Below are 23,002 nucleotides of genomic sequence, written 5' to 3'. Positions count from 1 at the left end.
TATTTCGATTTAAGTCCAAACATATGGATTTAAATCTCCATCTCTCCATCAAATTTAATTTGACCCATTATAAGACAAAATAAAGTTCAATTTCAAATCCGCAATATTATTTGACACGCATCAAATTAAACGATTATAAACAACTATTTTCTAACCAATTTCCAAAGCTGAAGGTGTTGTATCATTAAATAATTAGATTTACTTGCATAGTTTAAGCGAAAAGGCCTTTTCAGACAGTTACGAAAGCAATTTCGTAGCTCGTAGCTCGTAGCCCGTAGACAATGCCTACGTAAGATTGCTAATATGCAGAATGGCTACGGGCGTAGCTGATACGTTTATGGGGTTAGCAACTCTGATTTATATAGGTTGATAGGAATATACTGTATTAATAAGCATTATATTCTTATAAACTACGGTATATAAATGAAATTTATAAATTTGTGCATATATTATCGACTAATAACTTAAATAAAATTTTTCGTTACGATTCGTATCGCTAACTGTCTGTAATGGCTTACATTTACAATTTCACGTTCAATCAATATCTACATGGACAGGTTTAATAAATCGTTAATGATTAGAATATTTTTTTTTCAAACTATCTACCGCTTATATTAAATATCAATTATATTGTACACGTATAAAAATAACATTGAGAAGTAACGTGCAGATGATATGTGTGTCTAAAATAGGTAACACGATAATATAAAATTATTCTAATACTAATTAATATTTACATATATTACCTTATTAACTGAAAAGAAATTAGTCTATAAACGCACCAGATTATATATTAAATTAAAATAAACGTCGCCGTAATTTAAAGTACAGATAAACAGATGTTTAAGCGCACAACATAATCGTCAGTTTAATTAAACAGTGTTTAAGATTATATCGAAAACTAGGTTAAACAATCTCGTGTATAAATGTAAAAACTTATTGTAGAATTCGAAAATATGCTTTAACTACTTATATAAGTTATCATGGACTGTTATAGTACAGTAAGGTATATCTAATTGTAGTAACATTCGACTACTAAACTCTAAAAGCAATTAAGGAAATCTACTGAAATATAAATAGGTATTTTAGACATTTCTTTGAAGCTATCTATAGATATCCGTCAAGGGTCAAATTAAAATGAACGTCCGGGAATCATTAGAATATATATAAGATAAATATATAAGAAAAGCAATATTACACCATCTAGTCTACAAAGAGGTATGCATTTAGTAACCCCCCAATTTGACATTTGAGTCCCTAATAACAGAGGCCACGCAATCTGCCATAATTTCGACATAATTCCTCCAAGCTGTATATGAGAAATTCCATTTAAATGTTCCAATAAAGCAATACCACTTAAATAGTTTAAATTAAAACGAAGACAGGTAAGCTAAGTAAGTTAGGTCTAACAATAATGTGAAATACATGAATGAATCATACACATTTTAAATGATAATTATAAAATACTTGACGGATTGGAATCTTTGTGAAACAAACGTTTTATGTTTTTTTACGTAATGGACAAACAATGCTGAGTTAACATAGCAATATTCTTAACATATTTTCGTCCATTTGTATGCTGATAGAATGGGGCTACTTTTTATATATTTTTTTAGGTTTAGCGTTCAATTTTACAGGTATTAAAATGTCTAGTGCCATAAATTTATTAATAGCCGGTCTTAGTTTCCGATAAACGTTTGACGTCTGTCACACAAAGGTTCCATAAGGCATCTAATCTATTTGCATGGCTACATGAATTATCTACACGTAATACAATGGTGTTATAGGGAAACTGTTTAATAGTAATTCCATTACATTTTATATAAATTTGATTACACCGGATTAAATATTCTTCTCTTTACCGCTTGATTTAATATATTTTTCCATTAATAACAGTTCAGTATGCCATTTACATACAATCGAGAGAGTACACAATTTTGCACATTAGCAATTTGATTTACCGATTCTTAAATAAACAGAAGGGAAACTTTCAATGAAATAAGTCATCAAGTTACGAAATATACAAAGATAAATTTAACGATTCGAACGAAACTCGTCTAGAATGTTAATATAACTCTTATTCGGAATCGTTCGTCACCTTAATGATATTGGTGTTTCAAATTTATTTGAATTTGTACAATTAAATGTAATCACTCGTAAGATAAAATCAATTAATCTATTATTGGTCATGATTATGCAACTAATGATGCTTAGGTATATATTAATTAATTTAGAATTGTAGCGTTGTTACGTCGAGGCAGACGATTTTCGTTTCTCCACTTTAGTGTCCCTTAATTTCGTTTCATCGAGCGATTCGATTTTATGATCGCGTAATAACGGAGTCCTAACATCTGATTTGTCGTCGTTCTTATCGCTATATTCATTCTTATCAGCTTCCTCGATGGATTCTTGTCTCGAGGAATCCTCTTTAGATTTCTCTTCAGACTTTTCGCTGTGATAAGCTATATTATCGAAGCACTGTGCTGGTACTAGATTGACTGATTTCATCATTGGGATCGCTATCGCTAGAGCGGGGCTCATATCGCGGGGGCTTGGGGACAAACGCGTGGCTACAGCTATGTCCATCCCTGGCATTAGGCTTGCGACTGTGGAAGACGTTATGTTTCATAATTCTGTAAAGACTTATTGGGTACATTAGAATCGTTACGGTACTGAACGAAAAGTTAGGCATTTAAAGCATGCTCGTAATGAAGTCAAAAGGTCCACAGCTAAACTTAACAAACTCGACACAAAGGATTCACACAAAAACAATTTGATATCGAACAAAGTATAACAACGGCTATAAAGACGAAATTTTCACATAAAAAGCAAGACAATAGACAGTGTTAGTTGCGGAAAAGTGTTAGTATTCCTTTGTTAATACGATTATGAAGGTAACACAAAATCCCATTTTAATTTTATCTATTTCAGCATTCTTGACTCAATAAAATTCTTGGAATTAATTTCGGCTCTCCATAGTAAATAAGAAAATGCGATGTGATCTTTAACGTCGTTTGTAATTTCTCTTTTATTAACTTTAAAGGAAGATAGTATTCACAAAGGACCTTTGAATTGTCAGTATTGTGTTTCGAGTTCGTTATAAAGACTGCACAAATAACAATTGAATATAAAAATCTTTTGGCGGCATTGGAAGTGGTTTTGTAGTGTTATATAACGACAAATATTGCATTTTAGACTCAGTGCTGTCTTGTATTTCATATGTAGTTAGAGTACTAAGCGTAGTCGTTTGAGTTGTTCACAGAGTTCAAATATCAAAGAGCATTACGAAACATACGTGATTCAATTTGTTTCTATAAATTTTCCTGCGAGAAATTGAGGTATATAACCTTCTTTGAAGATCTGGCAATTTACATTTCAACATTTAAATTAAGAAGAAAAAAAAATCATTAGCGTCGTGGTTAATACACGGAAAACATTTAACTGAAATACTGTTAATGGTTAGAAGAAAGCAGATATACATTAAACATGTAATATTTTTTAAACTTAATTATAATACCGCTGTATTTAGTGTAGGCAGTGAGGCTTGTGCTGTAGTGTTACATATGGGTGGTTGATGATTGCCTGAAAAGAAACTTAATTTTCAAATAAACTACATACATACTTTCACATTCACTATAGAAAGGGCCTTGATGCACAACACAAACACAAAAGCATACTGATCCAAGCAGACAATTCTTAATAAACGCATTTCTCTCGTATAATAAAGTCGAATAACGCAACATTAACCTAGCGGATATTCTCACATCAAAATGTTAATGTTACCAAGCGCGTCACACTTCGTAATTCTCACTGAAATATTAGTAATTTCTGATAATATACTCGTGAACGGGTATATCAGATTAAATTGACAACATTACTCAGCGTTCGTGTTATGTCTCAGTTAATCCTTTCTAATACAATGATGATGCGTGAATGCGATCGGACTACAACATCCAAGCAGCCAAGCAACTACGCTATATGAGGCCCACGTAAATTAATTTCTCGAACCTTCGTTGCTCTTCATGGGGCAATGGGACCTATTTGGCTTCTAGTGTCGCCTCGAATTTCTGTGCAAGTGATAATGTTAGTGAATTATTTATGATTCTTTTAGCATTCCTGAAAGCTCCTTGAGTGCAGGCGTAATAGTAAGCCCGTTCCCTGAGTCAGTGTTGCTTTTTAAAGCATGTTTAAATTTTTTCGTTTGCAGTTGTTTGGTGTTGTTTGGATCATAGCTTCGAGTTCGCTACGATCACCATCTGTGGAGGATTATATAGCGTAAGCTGTTAGTTGTGCCTACATTAGGTTGGGAACATTGCCAGTAAAAGTCTAAGTTTCGTGTTTTCAATGGATTTCGCCGTATACGTGCTTCGTGCGCGAGTTTTATTGATAATGTTCCCCTTATTAATCAGTTTTAATTATTTCGATTTGACAAGCGTATTCGTTTATAAATGTTTGCCAATTCTTGCAAGATTTCGTGTATATTTACAGAATACGCCCGTTAATCTCGCGAAGTTTTAATTTGTTCATTGTGTTCTTGTAAATTTTGGTGGTATCGTGAAATGTTTTCAACTATATACAAATTTGCCAATTCGTTTTGTTCCAATACAATGTCTTTAATTGCGAAACATTATATAATGTACAATATATGCATTTATTAGTTACATTTTTACACAATATAAAAGTAAAGCCCCATACATACCCATGTTAGGTCCCATTATGTCTTTTGGGTGGTTAGTTTTTATGGCATTCATTCGTCTGTTCACAGCTTGGGGCCCCATGCCGGGGGCTAAAGGGCCCGCGGGGCCTCCGGGCGCTCCAGGCGCACCTGTTAAAAATTTGATTATTAAAGGTGACTCTCACACGCTAGTTTTTTTGAATGGAACTTAGCACGTAAACGATATTATAACAAACATGTTGTATAATATTAACTTGTATAAATTATTGTAATTAAAAATAATACTTGTATAAACTATGTATATAGTATTGTGTTATATGTGATTATACACGGAATTCAAACCATGCAGACAATGTGAACAATAGCTTCATGGAGTTATGGAAGATTGATATAATGTTTGTGTGTGTGTGGGTCAAAAGTGACATAGTTTCCAAATGAAGCATTTAAAACATTTATTATTCTATTAACATATACATCATTATATCAGATTAAGGGTGGATTTATATAAAATTGGATAACTTTTAATACGTATTTATTACTACCTACTACATACCGGCTCATCTCTGTAGAAACCGTTTTCCGAATCGGTGGTAAATGTTAAAACTATATTATGACGATTCAAATGTGCATCTATAAGAAATCTAATTGAATTAAATTAAATAAATGTTTTACTTTGTGTTTAACATCTCATTCCCATATAAATTTTCCTTGATCAGGCAGGCGAAGCCAGGAGACGAAAGAAAACATTCTAAATAAATTGAATTCTTCTCGAAATATATTACCGTGTAACAATATAACAATTGTATTCAAGAAGTATTGACGCATAAAATTCCTTTTAGCAACTTTTAAAGAAAAATAACTGTTCGAGCGTTTTAAGTCGAACTTTATAAGTTAGGCGTTTCAACTTTGTCGATACGTTATTCAGACGAAAAAAAACGTTAAGTGCCAGTCGGAATCGAAGCTATAGGATGCCTTACAACATAATATGTGACTTGTATTCTTATATTGGTTGATTTGAATATCATCATCATCATCATCAGCCCATATATGTTCCCACTGCTGGAAACAGGCCTCCTATGAGGGTTCAGGCCATAATCCACCACGCTGGCCAAGTGCGGGTTGGCAGATGTCACATGTCGTCGAACTTTTAATTCTCGGACATGCCGGTTTCCTCACGATGTTTTCCTTCACCGTTTAAGCAGTGGTGATGTTATCCACATGCGCAGATAAATTGAAAAATCAATTTATTTCCTGCACGCTCGCCCGGTCTCGAACCCCGACTTATCGTTTTTGAAGTCCGAGGTTCTCACCACTGAGCCACCACTGCTTTTTTTTAATTGATTTGAATATATATTTAAAAAAATCAGGACAATTTTAAATAATACATTGTCAAATATCTAAGATCATTTATATCATAAGGGCAAATAAATGACTACTTCTTAAATCCTTTTGCTAGCTATGTTTAATAAAAATATGCATATATGTGTGTGTGTGGCATGGTATTGTATAGGCGTTTTTTACTCACATAGCCTCACATTACTATAATTTACTTTGGAGATAGTATTTATTTAGTGAATAATCCACATTATGTTCCGTGTAAACTTCGTACTATTCAAAATATATAGCAGCTCTCACATGTAACTTACCTTATTTTAATAGGATTTCATTTACAACAGCCGAGAGATCGAGCGAGAGAGGTATATCAAGGATATACAGTTGTCTCTCTCTTAGGAACGAAACTCCAAGCGTCTGAATTGCGAAATTCATTACGCAAACCGAGTTCGGATGAAGATGTGAATAAAATAACAGCGGTGACGTAAAAATAATCACATCAGAATGAGTTTTAACAGTCCTTAGTGGATTCATTTCTTGGAAAGTGATTTATGTGGGACGCGTGTTGTTTCCGAAAGTATTGGGGAACGGAGGGATCGCGCTTGTGGTTTCTGAATTATTTATTACAACCCGCTTCAATGTTATCGTTCGCGCAGAAACATTTATGTATAAGCTTTTAAATTCCTGTTAATCTACATTCAATCATCTGTTTTCTTTGTAATATGAAATTACGGTCTGTTTGATGTTCGAGTGATGGATTTGAATTTATTGTGTACCTAGTGGTAAATGTTCTGATGTTTTCTTTATAAATCGATCGACGTAAAAGGAAGTAAAAGGTCACTCACTCACTCATCTCGAAATCTCAGAAACGGCTGAACGTAATCATAGAATTTGGTAGTTTGTATGAATAGATGCGCGCTAAGAACGAATTTTGCAATAGAGCTGCGTAAATATCCTCCAGGGCTGTCAATAGCTAATATGAAATCTAATATGAATTTATTTAAATACAATAAATTCATATTAGATTTTATATAAACCAATGTTAAATCTTAAGAACAACTTACGCAGTGGCGGCCTAGTAGGTTCCACGTTGATGACTCTCCGTCGCTTCTTGGGCAGCTTGGCTCGCGCTTGCGTGTGCGAATAGTACATAGCGAAATTGGATACTATAACAGGCACTGGCAGAGCTATCGTCAACACCTGAGAAAGGATAATTTTAAACATTTTATACGGATTTTTTGTTTAGTTTGGCGTATAAATATATAAAGTAGTATGGATAAAGCTGCACACACACAATTACACGCACATGTGTATGTGACACACATAGGCGTATCCTAGTAATATTATAAATGCGAAAGTATGTGAGGATGAATGCATGTGTATGTGTATGTTTGTTACACTTTCACGCAAAAACTACTGAACCGATTGCAATGAAATTTGGTAGGTAGATAGCTGGACAACTGGAATAACACATAGGTAACTTTTTATCCCGATACTCCTACGGAATACGGACTTACGCGGGTAAAAACGCGGGCCGAAGCGTAGTTTATTCATATTCAATAATAATATAGTTAATAATACATTATAAAATGGCGGGTTTTGACATTGCGTGTCGTATAACAGGGTACAGCTTAGTTCGACAACAAAGGCCTGTTTTTATTGGATAAGTTTTTTTTGTATAAAATAATTTTATGAACATGTTATGTATATGCATTTATGTTTTTAATAACTTATTCATATATTCTTATTTATATGAATTATGTGTTTGCACACGAGTTGACGTTAGGTCGGTTTGATGTGAATAATGTGAAGATAAATTAAAAAAAATTCTTTATTAATATTTCTTGCACGCTCTTCGGGCCTCGAAACCCAGTCTATTCACTTTAAGTCCGAGGTTCTAACCAATGGTCTCCCACTGCCCTGTGATTCGATATTAAGGCTCATTGAGAATACAATATTAATATCTAGTTTTAGCTAACTTGATAGCAACAGTACAGTAACATTATACGTGCTTATATATAGCAGCGATAATTTAATCTGAAAGCTGACATAATGAAGCAACACTGCCGCTATATGCCAGTATTCAAGAATGATTGACATTTGATAATAACACCGCCACATAACAAGCAAATGGATATGAAATTCTTGGCTAACTTACACTTGGATAACTAAAACTCTTGGTATTATTTTTATTGATTGCTTAATTTATTTTAATACAAATTCTTAGAAAGTTTCGAAATCGTTCTGAAATCTCATAGTTTGGACCAGGATAAAAGTTTTCATTTCTTAGTGTTATTAATAAAGGATTTATAAGAAAACATACATTGTATTTCATCGCTCGATTATGCCTTGACATAAGCTAGCTATGATATACATAAATCTTGATCCAATCGTCCAATTTAGCCCAAACATTTTGAGAAGCAATTTATTTCGATTGTGTTATTCTCATTTAGCTAATTCTGTAGTCCAAATAGGTCATAAAATTCCTGTAGCTAGCTTTATTTTACTAAGGCACGGGTATGCACAGCTTATCCACCGAGAATGGAATAATAAAGTCCTGAAATTCATGTACCTATATCCCCCAAACGAATTGGCTTACCCACAAAACCAATAAACCGGTATAAGCAATACTAAAACGTTGGTGACTGATGCGTACACGTGCAAACTGGAATGAACCAGTGCTAAATGTCAGGTGAACCATAGATATCTATCTGGCAAAGTTTTCAACTCGTCAGTTCGTTTACTCACTAACTTCCGAAAATTCTCTGGAGGAAAGTGGAAGCAGTTTAGTTGTTGTGCAATACTTTTATTGTCTGTGGCTATGTGTAAAATATACTTTCATGAATTTATTGAAAGATATGGAGATGGAAGGAAATATATGATAAATTTTTTATGTATTTATTAATATCAAAATGGCATTTCAGTATTCTTTTTCATGCGATTAGATAACATTTATAAGAATTTCAGCTATAATATATGAAATAGCCAATAAAATGCGACTATTCTAGATAGTTTTATATTGAAAGGTAAATAAAATGAGTTTGTATTATACTTACACCAGCTAATGCGCATAAAGCACCCACGAACATTCCTACATAGGTCTTCGGAGCCATGTCTCCATAACCCACCGTCGTCATAGTAACCAGCGCCCACCACAAACCAAGCGGTATGCTGTTAAAGTCATTGTGCGGATTCGTCTGAATCCTCTCAGCGTAATACACCAAACTCGCAAATATAACTATACCGAGCACTAGGAAAAACACTAATAGGGTCAACTCTTTGGCCGACGCCCTGAAAGTCTGTATAAGAATCTTCAAGCCGGACGAGTGTCTGGTCAATTTAAACAGTCTCATGATCCGAATGATCGAGAAGAACTCCAGGATGTCAGCGTTCTCGACGTGAGACGCGTACTTCTGGAGGATTAGGTCGATGTAGAAACTCATGGTGGCGATGTAGTCTATGATGTTGACGGAGGATTTGATGAACTCGCATTTATTCGGGGACGAAATGAAGCGTACGAGAATTTCTAGCGTGAACCAAGCGTTACAGACACACTCGATGTAGAAGAACGCAATGTGAGCGTTGGTCTGGACTTTGTCCAACGCCCAGCTTTGCGTCTGGTTCGCGGTCGTCACTGTGTAATTCCTTATCACTGGAACTCTCATGTCTGGATGCGTTTTGAGACAGAACGATATGATGGATACGCATATGAAGAACACTGATATCACTCCGATTATCTGAAAGAGAAAGGAAGTATTATACAAAGAAAGAACTAAGCGTAATCTACAATAGCTATTAACACAAGCGGTATAAAGTTCATTTTTGCAATTCAATCGTTTCATTCAGTTTAATTAATTCTATCGTCCATTGTAGCGAAACAGGTTTATTATTTCGACAAACAGACAGTTATGATTCATAAACACGATTGAGACATTGTATTGTTACAGTTATTCCATGTAATTTTTATTTATCAACCTGTTAGCAATAATAAAACGATGGGGCCTTGTTCTTAACATATCATCTGAATATTCATTTAAAGAAATGCTTATTTTTATATTTCTTAAACAAAGTCCCCAAATAAAATAGAATAAAACAATTACATAATATACGAATGTGAAAAAGTTACTTTCAAGGATAACCAAAACAATATTGGGACAGAAATCGATAAAGATTAAGGGACTCTACCAAAAACACCGTATTATCTATGATCGTAATAGGAACGTGTCATGTTTGGAACGATGCTCTATGCTCGGTGACGGTACGATCTAGTGCTGATAGAGTTGTGATAGAGTTAGGAAAGAGTTATTTTCTATTATATATTAATACGTTGTAGAGGGTAGAGTCTTTAAACATTTGGCACGTTAAAACTAAACAAATATTTAATTCGCCTGCCAGCTCTTGTAGGTCAACGGTTCATTTTAATTGGCTTAAAAAAGGTTTAAGTACCCTGCTCGTAAAACAAGAGCTAACCCTCCTACGGGTGTAAAATAATTTAATTTACATTAATTTGAATTATAAAGAGATTTTTTTTACTATGTCAAAGGATTGCGGTCTGTTGTTTTTTAATATTATTTTACAAGAGTGGCTTTGTGAAGGGAAAATCCCGTTTGCTGAGTGGTTAACCACGGTTCAAAGGAGGGTTTAATAACCTAGTATCAATGTGATACCATTTAGATTACCTAAGTGACTGTTAATTCGTAAAATTAGCGCGAATAGCTGCTTCAATTAAATCTTTAAAAAATTGCAGTATTAATTTTTTTAGGGCTTTTTAATTAAATATTTTCACGAAGTTGGGACGACATTATTTCAGCAGAAACATCTGAGATTTATATCTGTAATGGAATTAGAAACATGTTTTAAAATCACCACAAAATGAAAGCCTCAATATTTTGTCTATAGCAAAAAGTGATTGAAAATAAAAATAAAAAATTTGATGTATTTGACTATTATATTAGTATCTAAGTTTAAGTTTCAATTTATTTCTACGCTTAAATTGTATTAATTGCCTCCAATTTGCGCGAGCCTCAAAAAGTAACATACCTTCGCAGCATTAGAACTATAAGGCTCGTCAAACAAAGACCACATCTGCGGTTTCAGCTGCTGCCACCAGGATACTGTTCCATTATAGTAGTCTTCTTCGAAACCGAACTTGCGCGCCACTTCCTCATCAGACGGCTTCTCTGTATCCAGGTCCAGGCGGTCCAGGACAGCTAGAGTTTCCTGGGTGTCTCGATGCTGCAGAAGTGGATAAGTCAATAGTTATCTCTGACTAGTTAATACAACTTCTTTTGATGCTCAATGTGCAAATTTTCAGAAGAAATGCGTTAAAAATTTAACATGCTCTAAGTATCTTGTGGGATATAGGATAGATGAATCTTAGTTCTATGTCAATGGAACCTGCAACTTTTAAATTTCTGAGCATCGAATTTAAGAAGTGTTCACTCGCTGGGTCGATTGTCAAGACATTATACCAAGGAATAAATGGGGTTCTGGCGGTAAAAAGCAATTATAATGGAATTACATGTTGTTAAATGTTATATGACAAAAACATCCAGTAAAACTCACTAGTATTAGACGAGCATATCCTACTAATATTATAAATGCGAAAGTTTGTAAGGATGTGTGTGTATTTTTTTGTTGCTCTTTCACGCAAAAACTACTTAACCGATTGCAATAAAATTTGGTACGTAGACAGCTGGACAACTGGAATAACATAAAGGCAGCTTTAATCCCGATATTCCTACGGGATACGGACTTACGCGGGTGAAACCGCGGGGCGCAGCTAGTTATTATATATAAATTTTTCCATTTCAACATTCTATGAGGAAACTTTCTCTTCACGTATCTTAGAAATAAATGCAAGTCGCTTATTCATTGCATAATTATACGAAGTCTCAAGTCGAATTATTTTGCGAGGAAGCAAATTGCCTATAAATTAAATCATAACTGCTGAATGTGAGACATTCAACTTTTTAATTCAATCCAGTGAGATTAAGACTCGAGAGTGTATGAATAAGTTTGTGGAATCAATTGCTATCAATCCTGCCGTGAAACTCAAGTAACTCGACATTAATACTCGCTTTAAATCAACAAACTTTGACGTTGTGTTAATATACTGAGTACCTTATTCTACGTTATACGGGGTGAAGTTTTGCAGTGTGCGTAGTTAAATCCGAAGGAGTCAAGTCGGCAATCCATTTGTAGATTATTTGAGATGCTGATTAATTGGAAATAATTTATTTATTTTCGTTTCATTTGAAGATTAAATTTTAATGAAAATAGAAATTGAAACGTTGATTTTTTATTATATAATATGATCGATATCTCTCGTCATTCTTACATAGTACTTACTTCAAAAATTTAAAGTAGTATTAGTTTTAATATGAACTTAAATCTGTCTAAAATGACTGAAAAGCTTCATAATTTCTTATATGCAGCGAGTCGCACATCGATGAAATATTTTCGAAAAATCTAGCGACGTTGTAGACAATGTATTATGTTACACTAGCTTTTGGCCACGGCCTCGCACGCGTTAAATTCGGTGTAGTTTAATAGATATTACATATAAACCTTCCTATTGAATCACTCTATCTACTAAAAAAAACCCATCGAAATCCGGTGCGTAGTTTTACAGATTTAAGTATATATAGGGACATGGGGACAGAGAAAGTGACTTTGATTTATAATATGTTGTGACATCACTAACTACATAGTTTCAAGAATAATAAAAATGAAATTTTCAGACTTACGATATTTCTACTTTTAACTAAGTAAATACGTATTATATTAAAAAGGTGAGTAAAAGGGGTAAATATTTATGTATAACATTAAATTATCAAAAAAAATAAAAAATAAAAGAATCTCAGCGAAATTAGCAATAATTATATTTAAAGAAAATATAGAGTTGCAGTGACAGTAGGTGTGTGGCTAAGGATCTATTAATGATAAATAAAATAATGTATCATTGGCTACTAATAAAACTGTCAGAATAACCTTCTTTAAGCTTAAAACAGCTTACATACTTTTTATCCCGTTTAAACTTGGGAATTGGAGCGAACAACAGCTGCAAGCTTTCCCACCCTTCACTAAAAATCTATTTATACCCTCATTGTATCCAAAAACTAAACAGTAACATAGCCCTGACCTCTGACATTACGCTATAAAAGTATTCCTTTATCGGGTTTTCTTTAAAAATCGATTCGTAGTACATACCACATTTCACATTCATCTGATCGCCGCGGAGAATTTAATTTTACCAACGTTTCTGTGCTTTTCAGAGCCGCGTGTTTCCACGTGAACAGTTTCAGCGATTATGGTTTTTAATATTATGCTAAATAGGTGGGTATTGGTTTGGCCCGCTTGCGAGGCTCCTGTTATATATTTTTAAAAATGGAACACAACAGATTAAAAACGTTTTCATTTTATTAACGATGTAGATTACAAATAAGCGTACAATAGACGTACCGTTATTAACTCTTTTTAAGTTTAAAGACACTTTTATGCTATTTTTTGTTAATAAAAAGGTTTTATGAATAAAATTGTAAGTCATTTTATGATAAATGTGAGAATGGAAATATAAAGGTAGCTAAGGAGCATTAGTAATTAATTTATTATAAAATATGTTGATTGTTCAACTACGTAAATACAATAAATATTAGGATTTTTTGAAATACATACATATGTAAATACACACATATGTACATAGTATGTAAATGCTACAAAGGATAGCATTTTCACACTTTTACAAATTAAACACTACGGAATTTGATTTGCAAATAATATTTCAATATTAAATTATATTTACCTCAACACACGTATAGCAACACTTAACCCATGCACTTATAATTTCAAAGTCAGATTTAGCGCTATGTAAAGTTTGATTATAAATGTACCCCTAAAACCTACAAACTCATCTAATATATAAAATTCTCGTGTCACAGTTTTCGTTGCCAAACTCCTCCGAAACGGCTTGACCGATTCTTATGAAATTTTGTGTGCATGTTGAGTATGTCTGAGAATCGGCCAACATCTATTTTTTATACCTCTAAATGATAAGAGTAAGGCAAAACAGCGTTTGCCGGGTCAGCTAGTTATTCTATAAAAATATAACCATTATTCTTCTTGCTGTCCAATCATCGACCAGCCTCGATGGGATCGGAGATTTAGAACCCTCGCGAGCTGGCAAAGGCGTCGTGTATTGTCTCTTTATCCTAAAATCCCTGCGATTGACAAGTCTTAATCCTAGCAGATGCTAATGGGAAGTGTGTCGCCAACACCCAAATTATCTTTTATTTATTTCTACCTATACGTGCTTTACTATCTCATCTGACTTTGACCTGTCTTGTCGATTTATATGGGACTATACCCACCCATATAAATTGATAGCAATAATTATCAACAACAAAAAACGGTTCAACCAACAACGGATAAACTACTAGTTCCCGCCCGCGGCTTTGCTTATGTAGAATTAGGACATTTACAAATGATTTAATTATCCTAAGAGAGCATTTAATCGGGATAAAAAGTATCTTATAATCCAAGTCAGCTCATACCCTGTCTTTATACAAAATTTCATCAAAATCTGTTCAGCAGTTTCAGCGTGATTGACGGACAAATATCCAAACAAACTTCAAATTTCAAATTTATAACATTATGTGTGATGATGCATCAATGCCATCTGTCGTAGTTCGCGCCGAAGGTTTATAATGGTTTATGTTGGTAATCGTCCCAGAGTTGTATGAATATTAAAAAGTGCACTCACAGTTAAAACCTGTTTGTTAGCCCAGTTTTAATGTTTAACGAAGTAATCGATGCGTTATTTAAGTCGATTAATTGCTAGCGAATGAAGCTCGACAGGCTAAGGTAGGGCTGTCAACAAGCATTTATATGTTTTTAATGAACCCTGTTCATTTCGTATTCTGTGAAAACCCTTATAACGCTGGTGGCGGCTTGATGATGCTTTTGAAATATATTTCAGGGCCTTTTCACTCGGTTGAGTTGAACTATATATATTTTTTATTTTAATCTATTGAACATTATAAAGACTTGATGCTAACATGCATGCAATAAAACATAGCGTAGTTTGTTTGAACGCGCTTATCTCAGGAACGAATTGAAGATTTATTTTTGTGTTGAACAGACCACATATTGACACAGAATGTAACAACATTTCACGATGTGCGTGATACCGCGGGACTCAGCTAGTATAGAAAAAATTTGATAAATCAAGTGTTTATACGATATCACATACTTAAATTATCCCACTAAGTCGGTTAAACTCATTTTTATGTTGATTTACATCAGAACATACTAAAAGTACCCTCAATAACGTTAAAGCAGTTTATCTACCATTAAGATTACATTCCCAAAACATGTATTGAAGTAAATTCGGTTATAACCATCCGTATACTGCTAAACATTACGGAGTGATGCGATAAAGTTATGTTATCGAAGATACAACTTGTCGCACGACAGAATTTAATATCGTCAGCGTCACGTGTCGTAAAGTGGACGATTTCGGCGATAGAGCGAGATGAGGGAAGTTACGCGTTCTTTATAATATTATGGATTTGTGTCTGGTGTCTGAGTACAATGTAATATTGTTAACTAGGTGTAACCCGCGACGTGACTCGTGTCGTACCCGGATAATAAGTAACCTATGTGCTAATTCAGACTATAATATATTTCTGTACCAAATTTCATATAGATACAATAAGCTGCATTCGCGTGAAAGAGACATAAACATACATGCATTTTTCCGTATCTACAAACTTTCGCGCTTATAATATTAAAAGGATTTTAAAAGGAGAGAGAGAGGAGGAAAAGCAGAATATCATTAGAAATTAATCCACATGGGAGCCATCAGCTTTCAAATAAAAAAGAATCATCAAAATCGTTTCATCCAGTTAAGGTTATGTTGTCAAATGATATACGACATAACAAATACAAAAAATATAGGCGAATAGAGACCCTCCTTTTTTAAAGCCGGTAAAAAAAGATTGAAAACACCATACCTTTTTAGCAAAAACTTATGATGAGACAGAGCACCTTCTTGAAATTCAAACATAAATATAAAAGTTCTTAATCACGGCTATTAAAAAATACTCGCTTTACACACACACACACACACACACACACACACATACACACACATACACACGCACTCACACACGTACATACTCAAAAACCTCCACTTATAGGCAACTCAGTATATAGATATTTATTTATTTTTCTTCTCTATTGTATTCAATTATAATTTTTAATAATAATGCTGTCAAATGGCTCAAATAGTGAATCTACTTTAGAAGCAAGCTGTTTCTCCTAAATACAGGTTGCCCTGCAATCTAGCTAGGGAAACATCGGCTTGATATATGTAAACTTTAAAAATATATGTAAGACAAACCGTTTATATAAACTAAATTGTAATTGCTATAAATTGTAATTTTAAAAATGTCAAAAATGTATGTATGTATGTATGAAATAAATTGAATTGAATTGAATACCTGATAATAAATTAATTATTCTACAATAACTATACGACACAGTGACAGCCCACACACTACGCCGTCCCGAAATAATTTTTCTAAAAGCTTCCAAATTGGGTGGTTATTACGAAATTTTAATAATAATTCTTACAAATTGAGAGTCAATTACTCTCGTTATAAAACACAAAATTGGTATCTTGAATACAGCGTGATGTCTAGTGTTCAATATCACTTTTAGATTTCATTTGGAACGGAATGCATCTTGAGAGACGCATGCGCAAATACAGCTTCAAATATACATTGATCGATACTACATATAATAATAAATTAACAAAAGGAGATACTTATATAGAGGATTTTTTCAAATATTACATAACATATTTTGTTTCTTGGAGTTGTTGTTTAGTTGGTGGTTTGACTATGGTAAGCGAACCGCCCATGAACATTCGCAGAGGCTCAGACCTCTGAGAATGCGCTGCCCGCTTTTAAGAGATTAGGGATAAGGATAGGATTGATGACTGGAAAAAAAAGGAATGGACTGGGAACGGTGAGGAAAAGGAAATATACCTCTGGCTTCCCCACTCACCGAACGAAACGCAGTGCTATGCTACTAATTCACGCCGGTTTTCTGTGGGAGCTGGCCAAATTTGTGCAAAAGCAATGACTCGAACATTGATTTGCCTGTTTATTATTACGATATAAAACAGTAACTATCCGACCGATTCCAAAATTTCTGCCATCATGCTGCTGCTTAATCTTTATCAAGTAACACAGTGTATTTTTTTATCCCGGATCAATCCTAGCGAAGCAGAATATGTGGCATGTAGTATAATGTCCCTTTGTATTTAAATCTTTAAAACTACGTAACGGCTTTTGACGGTTTTTTTTTTAATAGATAGAGAGATTAAAGAGGAAGGGTTACATGTACAATTATGTATAATAAAATCTATTAAACTACTCTGAATTCAGGCGTGCGAAGCCGCGAGCAAAAGCTATATAAAATAAATACCATACAAATAATCATAACCGATGAACTGTCAAATGATTTGTCCGCTAGAAAAATATATCACGAGCATTGGTACCCAACCGAACACTTGATAAATATAAATCGAGAGCTTGTCGTGTTAAATTTACTGACACGAGTGTCCGACACTTATCTACAGAGACATTTATGTCCGAAGTGTTATACAACTCGATATAAGAACTGTATCTCTCATAGATTTCCCGTTACGCGGGATAACGTTCGATCTTCAAGAAAAATAGTATATAGTCGATGAAAAGAAAGTATTCTATTTTTGTTTGCAATAATTTTAACTTCAAGCGTCATTCTGATATATAAGGTTTCGTTAAATAAATGTTTTAGACACCGGTAGATAGAGATTAAAAAAATTTTCTCTTTGTCTACCGGTCTGTCTTTTCTTATTACCAAAAGAACCGAATCGGCTGAATTTTTGTACAGATATAGTTTTTGTAGAAAGAGAAAAGAAAGATAGAATCGTCATAAACATAATTTTATCCGATAAAGCATTGAAATAATGCTATAAAACTAAAAATTAAATAATTTTATCCTTCAAAATTTTAAGGAAAAATTATGTTTATGACGATTCGAAAGTAATTCTAGAAAAAGTCTAATTAAATAAACAAATGTTTGAGTTTAAATTTGAGTTTGAATTTTATTTCCATATAAAGAATAGATGACCATATTGTAGTACAGGTTGTTTAATTAGCGTATTGCGTATTGCGAACTCGTACAATGTGAGTCGTATGTAATATTCATACGAGTCCACTATAATAACAAGACTCTAAGTTTTGAGATTACAAATCCTAAGGCGTTAAGGGTAAAACTTCGTTTAAACTTATGCTGTTAATAATAACTAGTTTTAGACGAAGATTGATTACAGTTCTAGGATTAACAAACTTTATTATATAGGTGTTTTCATTGTATAATTTTTTATAAGTAGACATTTTCTTGGCTAGGGGAGCATAAAGTTTATAACTCCCAAGATATCACAAAGTAAAATATAACACGCTGAATGAGTTCTAGCGTATAGCCGGGCATCGGTCTCCGTCTTTATATTTTTATAAAGTTCGCAGAAGTACGTTTCAAGTACATTGAAGCGTCCTCTTGAATTCTCCTCTATTCACATCCATTTCTTTGTACAACTGGAGCATTGTATGCTGTGACACTAAAATGCGACTGTTTAACTTTCGAGTGCCGAGACACGGGGTAGAGAGGCGTAAGCTGTTTTGTGCTAGACTGATATTTTCTGTTACTTGACAGGTGATCTTTTTTTCTATTAAAATGAAGCGATATATTTTCATTTCGTGCGATGTTGATACGAAAAATGTAATGTTCACACCGTTTTTAGCTTCCAATAAAATCACGTCCGTAAATTCTTGTTATGGACGTGAATTTTTCTACAAGTCGAAATTTACGATGCGGTAAATTTATTGAGAATTTTGTGACTGAAAAATTGCTCTTTTGAATTCTAGCTGTGATATTTGGACAATTGAAGCAATCTTAGTGTAAAGAGAGGTACATGTGAATTGAACACGTGTATCAACTAAGATTATAAACTCGAAAAGTCGCTCAAAAATTTACAATGCGAATGAATCTAACAATTGAAAATATTTAAATGATATTTTGCATGGTGATAGGCCTGGAGAAACGATATAGATTTAGCGGCATAACTTAAATGAGCTAAATAGGGAAATATCTATGGGGAAGGTCTACAAAGATATCTGAATGAAATTTTCACGAGTGAAGTCGCGGGCCCAAAGCTAGTATATCATAAAGTTAGATACTATAAGAGCCTACGCGTCGACTGCCTTGATTTAGTTTTAATAAATAAACGTCGAATAATTCTAATAATTTGAAATGAGAGATGTTCTGGAAACTGCAAACGATTGATTTGATCTAAGGCGCTAAATTGGTATCTGAAGATTGATGACCTAATTTCAAAGCGATTTCAAAGAAGGGAATCAATTCCTGCTGTGTGTTTTTAATACTAGTTGTAAAGTAAAATATTTTGAAATTATGTATTGTTGAATAATTACGGTATATAGTAAACTGCATAATATTAACAGGTTGTATTATTAAAATATTACTTTTTTATATTTAATTTCTGCTAGCTGGTCCGGTAAATGCTGTCCTGTTTTTCTGTTCGCTAAGTGATAGATAGGGTAATGAAAAATAGACGTTGGCGGATTCTTAGACCTACCCGATATGCACACAAAAGAGAATCAATCCAGCCGTTTAGGAGGAGTATGGTAAAATGATGAAATGGTTATGTCACGAGAATTATGTATTATGTATTATGTATGGTCTTTGAAAAACATGTTTTAGCTATATTAAGCAATTATTCCATATCATCTAGTAAACAGATGTGTCTAACAATGTATAAATTTATTACTTAACCTTTCCTGTGCTACAAATTTTAAGAGCGGCTCACGAATATAAACGCAGTATTTGTTTGTCTTTCTTACACGTCGCAACTGAGAAATTTTTGGGGTATGATTCTTGTGGTAAGATTCATTAATTTAGAGAGTGATAGGCTTATTTTACCGCGGTAAGATCTCATTTACATAGGAATCTCCTTGGACTGAAGCGGGGATAACTATTCATATTGCAGCAATATAATCGATCTCAGACCTGGGTATACGTCATCCAGCAGCAAGGCTCCACCTGGTTGGCATCCAGGCCCCAGAACTCCAGCTCTTCTTCAAACAGCGGCCCGCAGACATCCGTTGGATAGTGGAGCTTGCCCGTCCTGGAAGATAAAGCCTGTTAAATAATTTTCTAGCGGTTTTAATATACATCGCGAATGTATGTTTGTTTGTTTGTTCTTTTGTCCCGTCGCAACGGACCGATAGTATGGAAGGATTTTTGTTTCTGGGGATAGAAAGTGACTTATCGTTTAAATATATCTTTTTCCCACAGGATTATCAGCCCTATCTGCTGGGTCTTTTATATTGTATCTTTTTTTTGTTTTTTTCTTTGTACAATAAAGAATCTTATTATTATAGAATAAATCATGTCTGGATTGAATTAAAGTAATTGCTATACGGGTGTAGTAGTAAGTCTTCCGCAGGTTAATTATCTATTTTTATAATATATCTCTGAGGAGTATCCTCTTGAAAAGTATATCTATTTTAATTACACATTTTGTAAAACGCTGTGTATTGTTTATTATTCAAATTTTCTTCATTATCTCGGTTTATTAGTTCCACTATAAAGCTTTAATCATAATATGAACGAACGATACTATAATGTTCATTATAAAGATAGGATACCGTTATTTTATAGCATTGTTCATGCATTAAGCCTCGCAATGAATAGGTACGTTAACACTTTGTTAATAAAAATGAAAATGAAGCAATACATACACGAACAATTTCACATCCTACTAATTTATACACGCGAAAGTTTGTGAGGATTGATGTATGTGTATGTTTGTTACTCTTTCACGCAAAAACTACTGAACCGATTGCAATGAATTGAGGTACGTAGATAGCTGGACAACTGGAATAATATATAGGCAAATTTTTTCTCGATATTCCTACGGGATACAGACTTACGCGGGTGAAATTTTTATCATTCGCACCAGATACTGAGTTGGCCCCTTTTGTCAACGGATAAATATCGTTGGTTTTTTATATGTATCTTTTTGTGCTGTGAGTTTTTGTGCTGTTGACAATAAATGATTATTATTATTATTATTAAAAATCGCGGAGCGCAGCTAGTATTTACTAATTGCTTTGTCAAACAGAACACGTTGGTACTTAGCGCGCGTCAGGCGCTATCCTGACGCCGCTCTATGACGCTGAACTATGATAAACTACGCGCTAGAAGCTGTGTCAGATAGTTGCATGTGCTTAGATAAGCACGACGCATACCGACGTATTTTTCCAGGTGATGATTGGGTAAATTATAGGTTTAAATTCCTTGTATGAAGGTTAACAGACATTAAAAATTAATCTCGAATGGTAAAAAAGGAAAAGAGATTTTCAAGGAAATCAAAGTTTTAACCCCAATGAATTAACGCAAGCTTCTGGCTAAATATTGGCCTGAGCTCCCAATAAACTTTCCCATTAGCGTGTTGAAAAAAAAAACTTCGAAATTAATTAAGAATATTCGCATTTCAAGTTAATGGTGGTCCGGCCCTTTCAATCTTCATTCTCTTTTAATACAAAGCGATGTATATCATTGCTTCTTAACTTTGTTTTATATTAACTAATTTACACAGAAATGGAATTCAATTAGGAATTGTCCATGAAGATACTGACAAACTGAGAGAAGGTAATCTATGCTAATCCTGCTATTATAAACGCGAAATTTTGTAAGTATGGATGTATGGATATTTATTACTCTTTCACGTGAGAACAGCTTATCGTATCGGTATGAAATTTTATATAGAAATGAATTAGCACATCGGCTACTTTTACTCGAGAGTGACGCTGCGGGTTACAACTAGTATAATAATGTATCTAGTATTAAATGGGCCAGCCTGTAGTTTATATATACATAATTAAGGAGTATTTAAAATATGTCAAGTAACAAATATTTGTAGACGTACCAAATAAATTCTCGGTGGAACCAAATGACAACAATTCCATATCAATCGCAAAAAAATCACGTAAATTGGTTGGAAAATCACGGAGATATCGAGTAACATAGTCAAAAACAATTCATTCTAATTGAGAACCTGCCTTGATTTTTTGTGCATGGTAGCGGATGTTTAATTATTAGCAGCTGACGGTTGAAAATAAGTAATACACAACAAATTGAGTAATCTCCTTGAGCTAATTGAGTTCTTTCGTTGCTGGGAGGGTCGGTTAAAACTATTATGCAATTGACATCTTTCAAAACACGACCACAATGTTTGCGATTTAAGTGTCATTTTTCAATAAACACAAAAATCTCTGTCACAGCTAATCAATCGTCTTAAATAAGATTAACAATGAATAGTTGCCCAACTATCACCCCAAGTATGGACATAGTTAGCAAAGCTATCAATCTTCACGACTATAAAGCAATTGATAGGACATTAATCAAGTCCAGTTTTGGGTCGAAAGCGACGAATTCGCATAGATTTTCTTGCCCCTGTCAAAGGAATTAATTTCCCTTCGAAAATAATGCCGAGGGACAATGTTAGTTTACATAATCCTGGGTAGCCGCTTTTCGTTCGTAAAATAATTATTATTGAGGCGGGATTTGATTATTATCATTAGTTTTAATTAATTGTGAGGTGAAGTAATCAGATTTACAACTTTGTAATTGATTTTCTCGCATCGATTTTTCGCAGATCTGATTGTCAATAATGTATTTTAGATCTAGAAATCAATTTCTCAGTCAAACCAAGAATTAACTTTAATGGGACAATCCGTTTTTTTAAGAAACATTTAATATTCATTGCCAAGAACAATGCAATAACAGACAATTAGAATGTTGAAAATGGAGTTCCACTTAAGCCATTTATTATTCAGAAGATAGGTCTTATTAATTTCAACA

The 23,002-nt window shown here is 33.7% G+C and overlaps 1 protein-coding gene across 4 annotated transcripts in view; it reads right to left on the bottom strand.

The window, feature by feature from the left end:
- Positions 1–463: 463 nt before the first annotated feature.
- Positions 464–23,002, bottom strand: part of LOC119840270 (potassium voltage-gated channel protein Shaw-like) — a 62,635-nt gene continuing 40,096 nt past the window's right edge. Inside the window, exons 4-10 of one of the 4 annotated variants that reach the window (XM_038366797.1) lie at positions 20,144–20,261; positions 11,048–11,242; positions 9,064–9,744; positions 7,072–7,207; positions 4,700–4,825; positions 3,518–3,582; positions 2,463–2,606 (exon numbers count right to left, since the gene is read on the bottom strand). In XM_038366797.1, coding sequence (XP_038222725.1) covers positions 2,595–2,606; positions 3,518–3,582; positions 4,700–4,825; positions 7,072–7,207; positions 9,064–9,744; positions 11,048–11,242; positions 20,144–20,261 — 1,333 coding nt within the window. In that variant the 3' untranslated portion in view covers positions 2,463–2,594. The other 3 variants (XR_005288306.1, XM_038366795.1, XM_038366796.1) reach the window with 3 other exon arrangements.

This window comes from Zerene cesonia, chromosome 5 (assembly GCF_012273895.1).
Source record: "Zerene cesonia ecotype Mississippi chromosome 5, Zerene_cesonia_1.1, whole genome shotgun sequence".
NCBI classification, from domain to species: domain Eukaryota; kingdom Metazoa; phylum Arthropoda; class Insecta; order Lepidoptera; family Pieridae; genus Zerene; species Zerene cesonia.
Note: the sequence above shows the minus strand (reverse complement) of the source record. Positions and strands in the feature narration are given on the sequence as shown.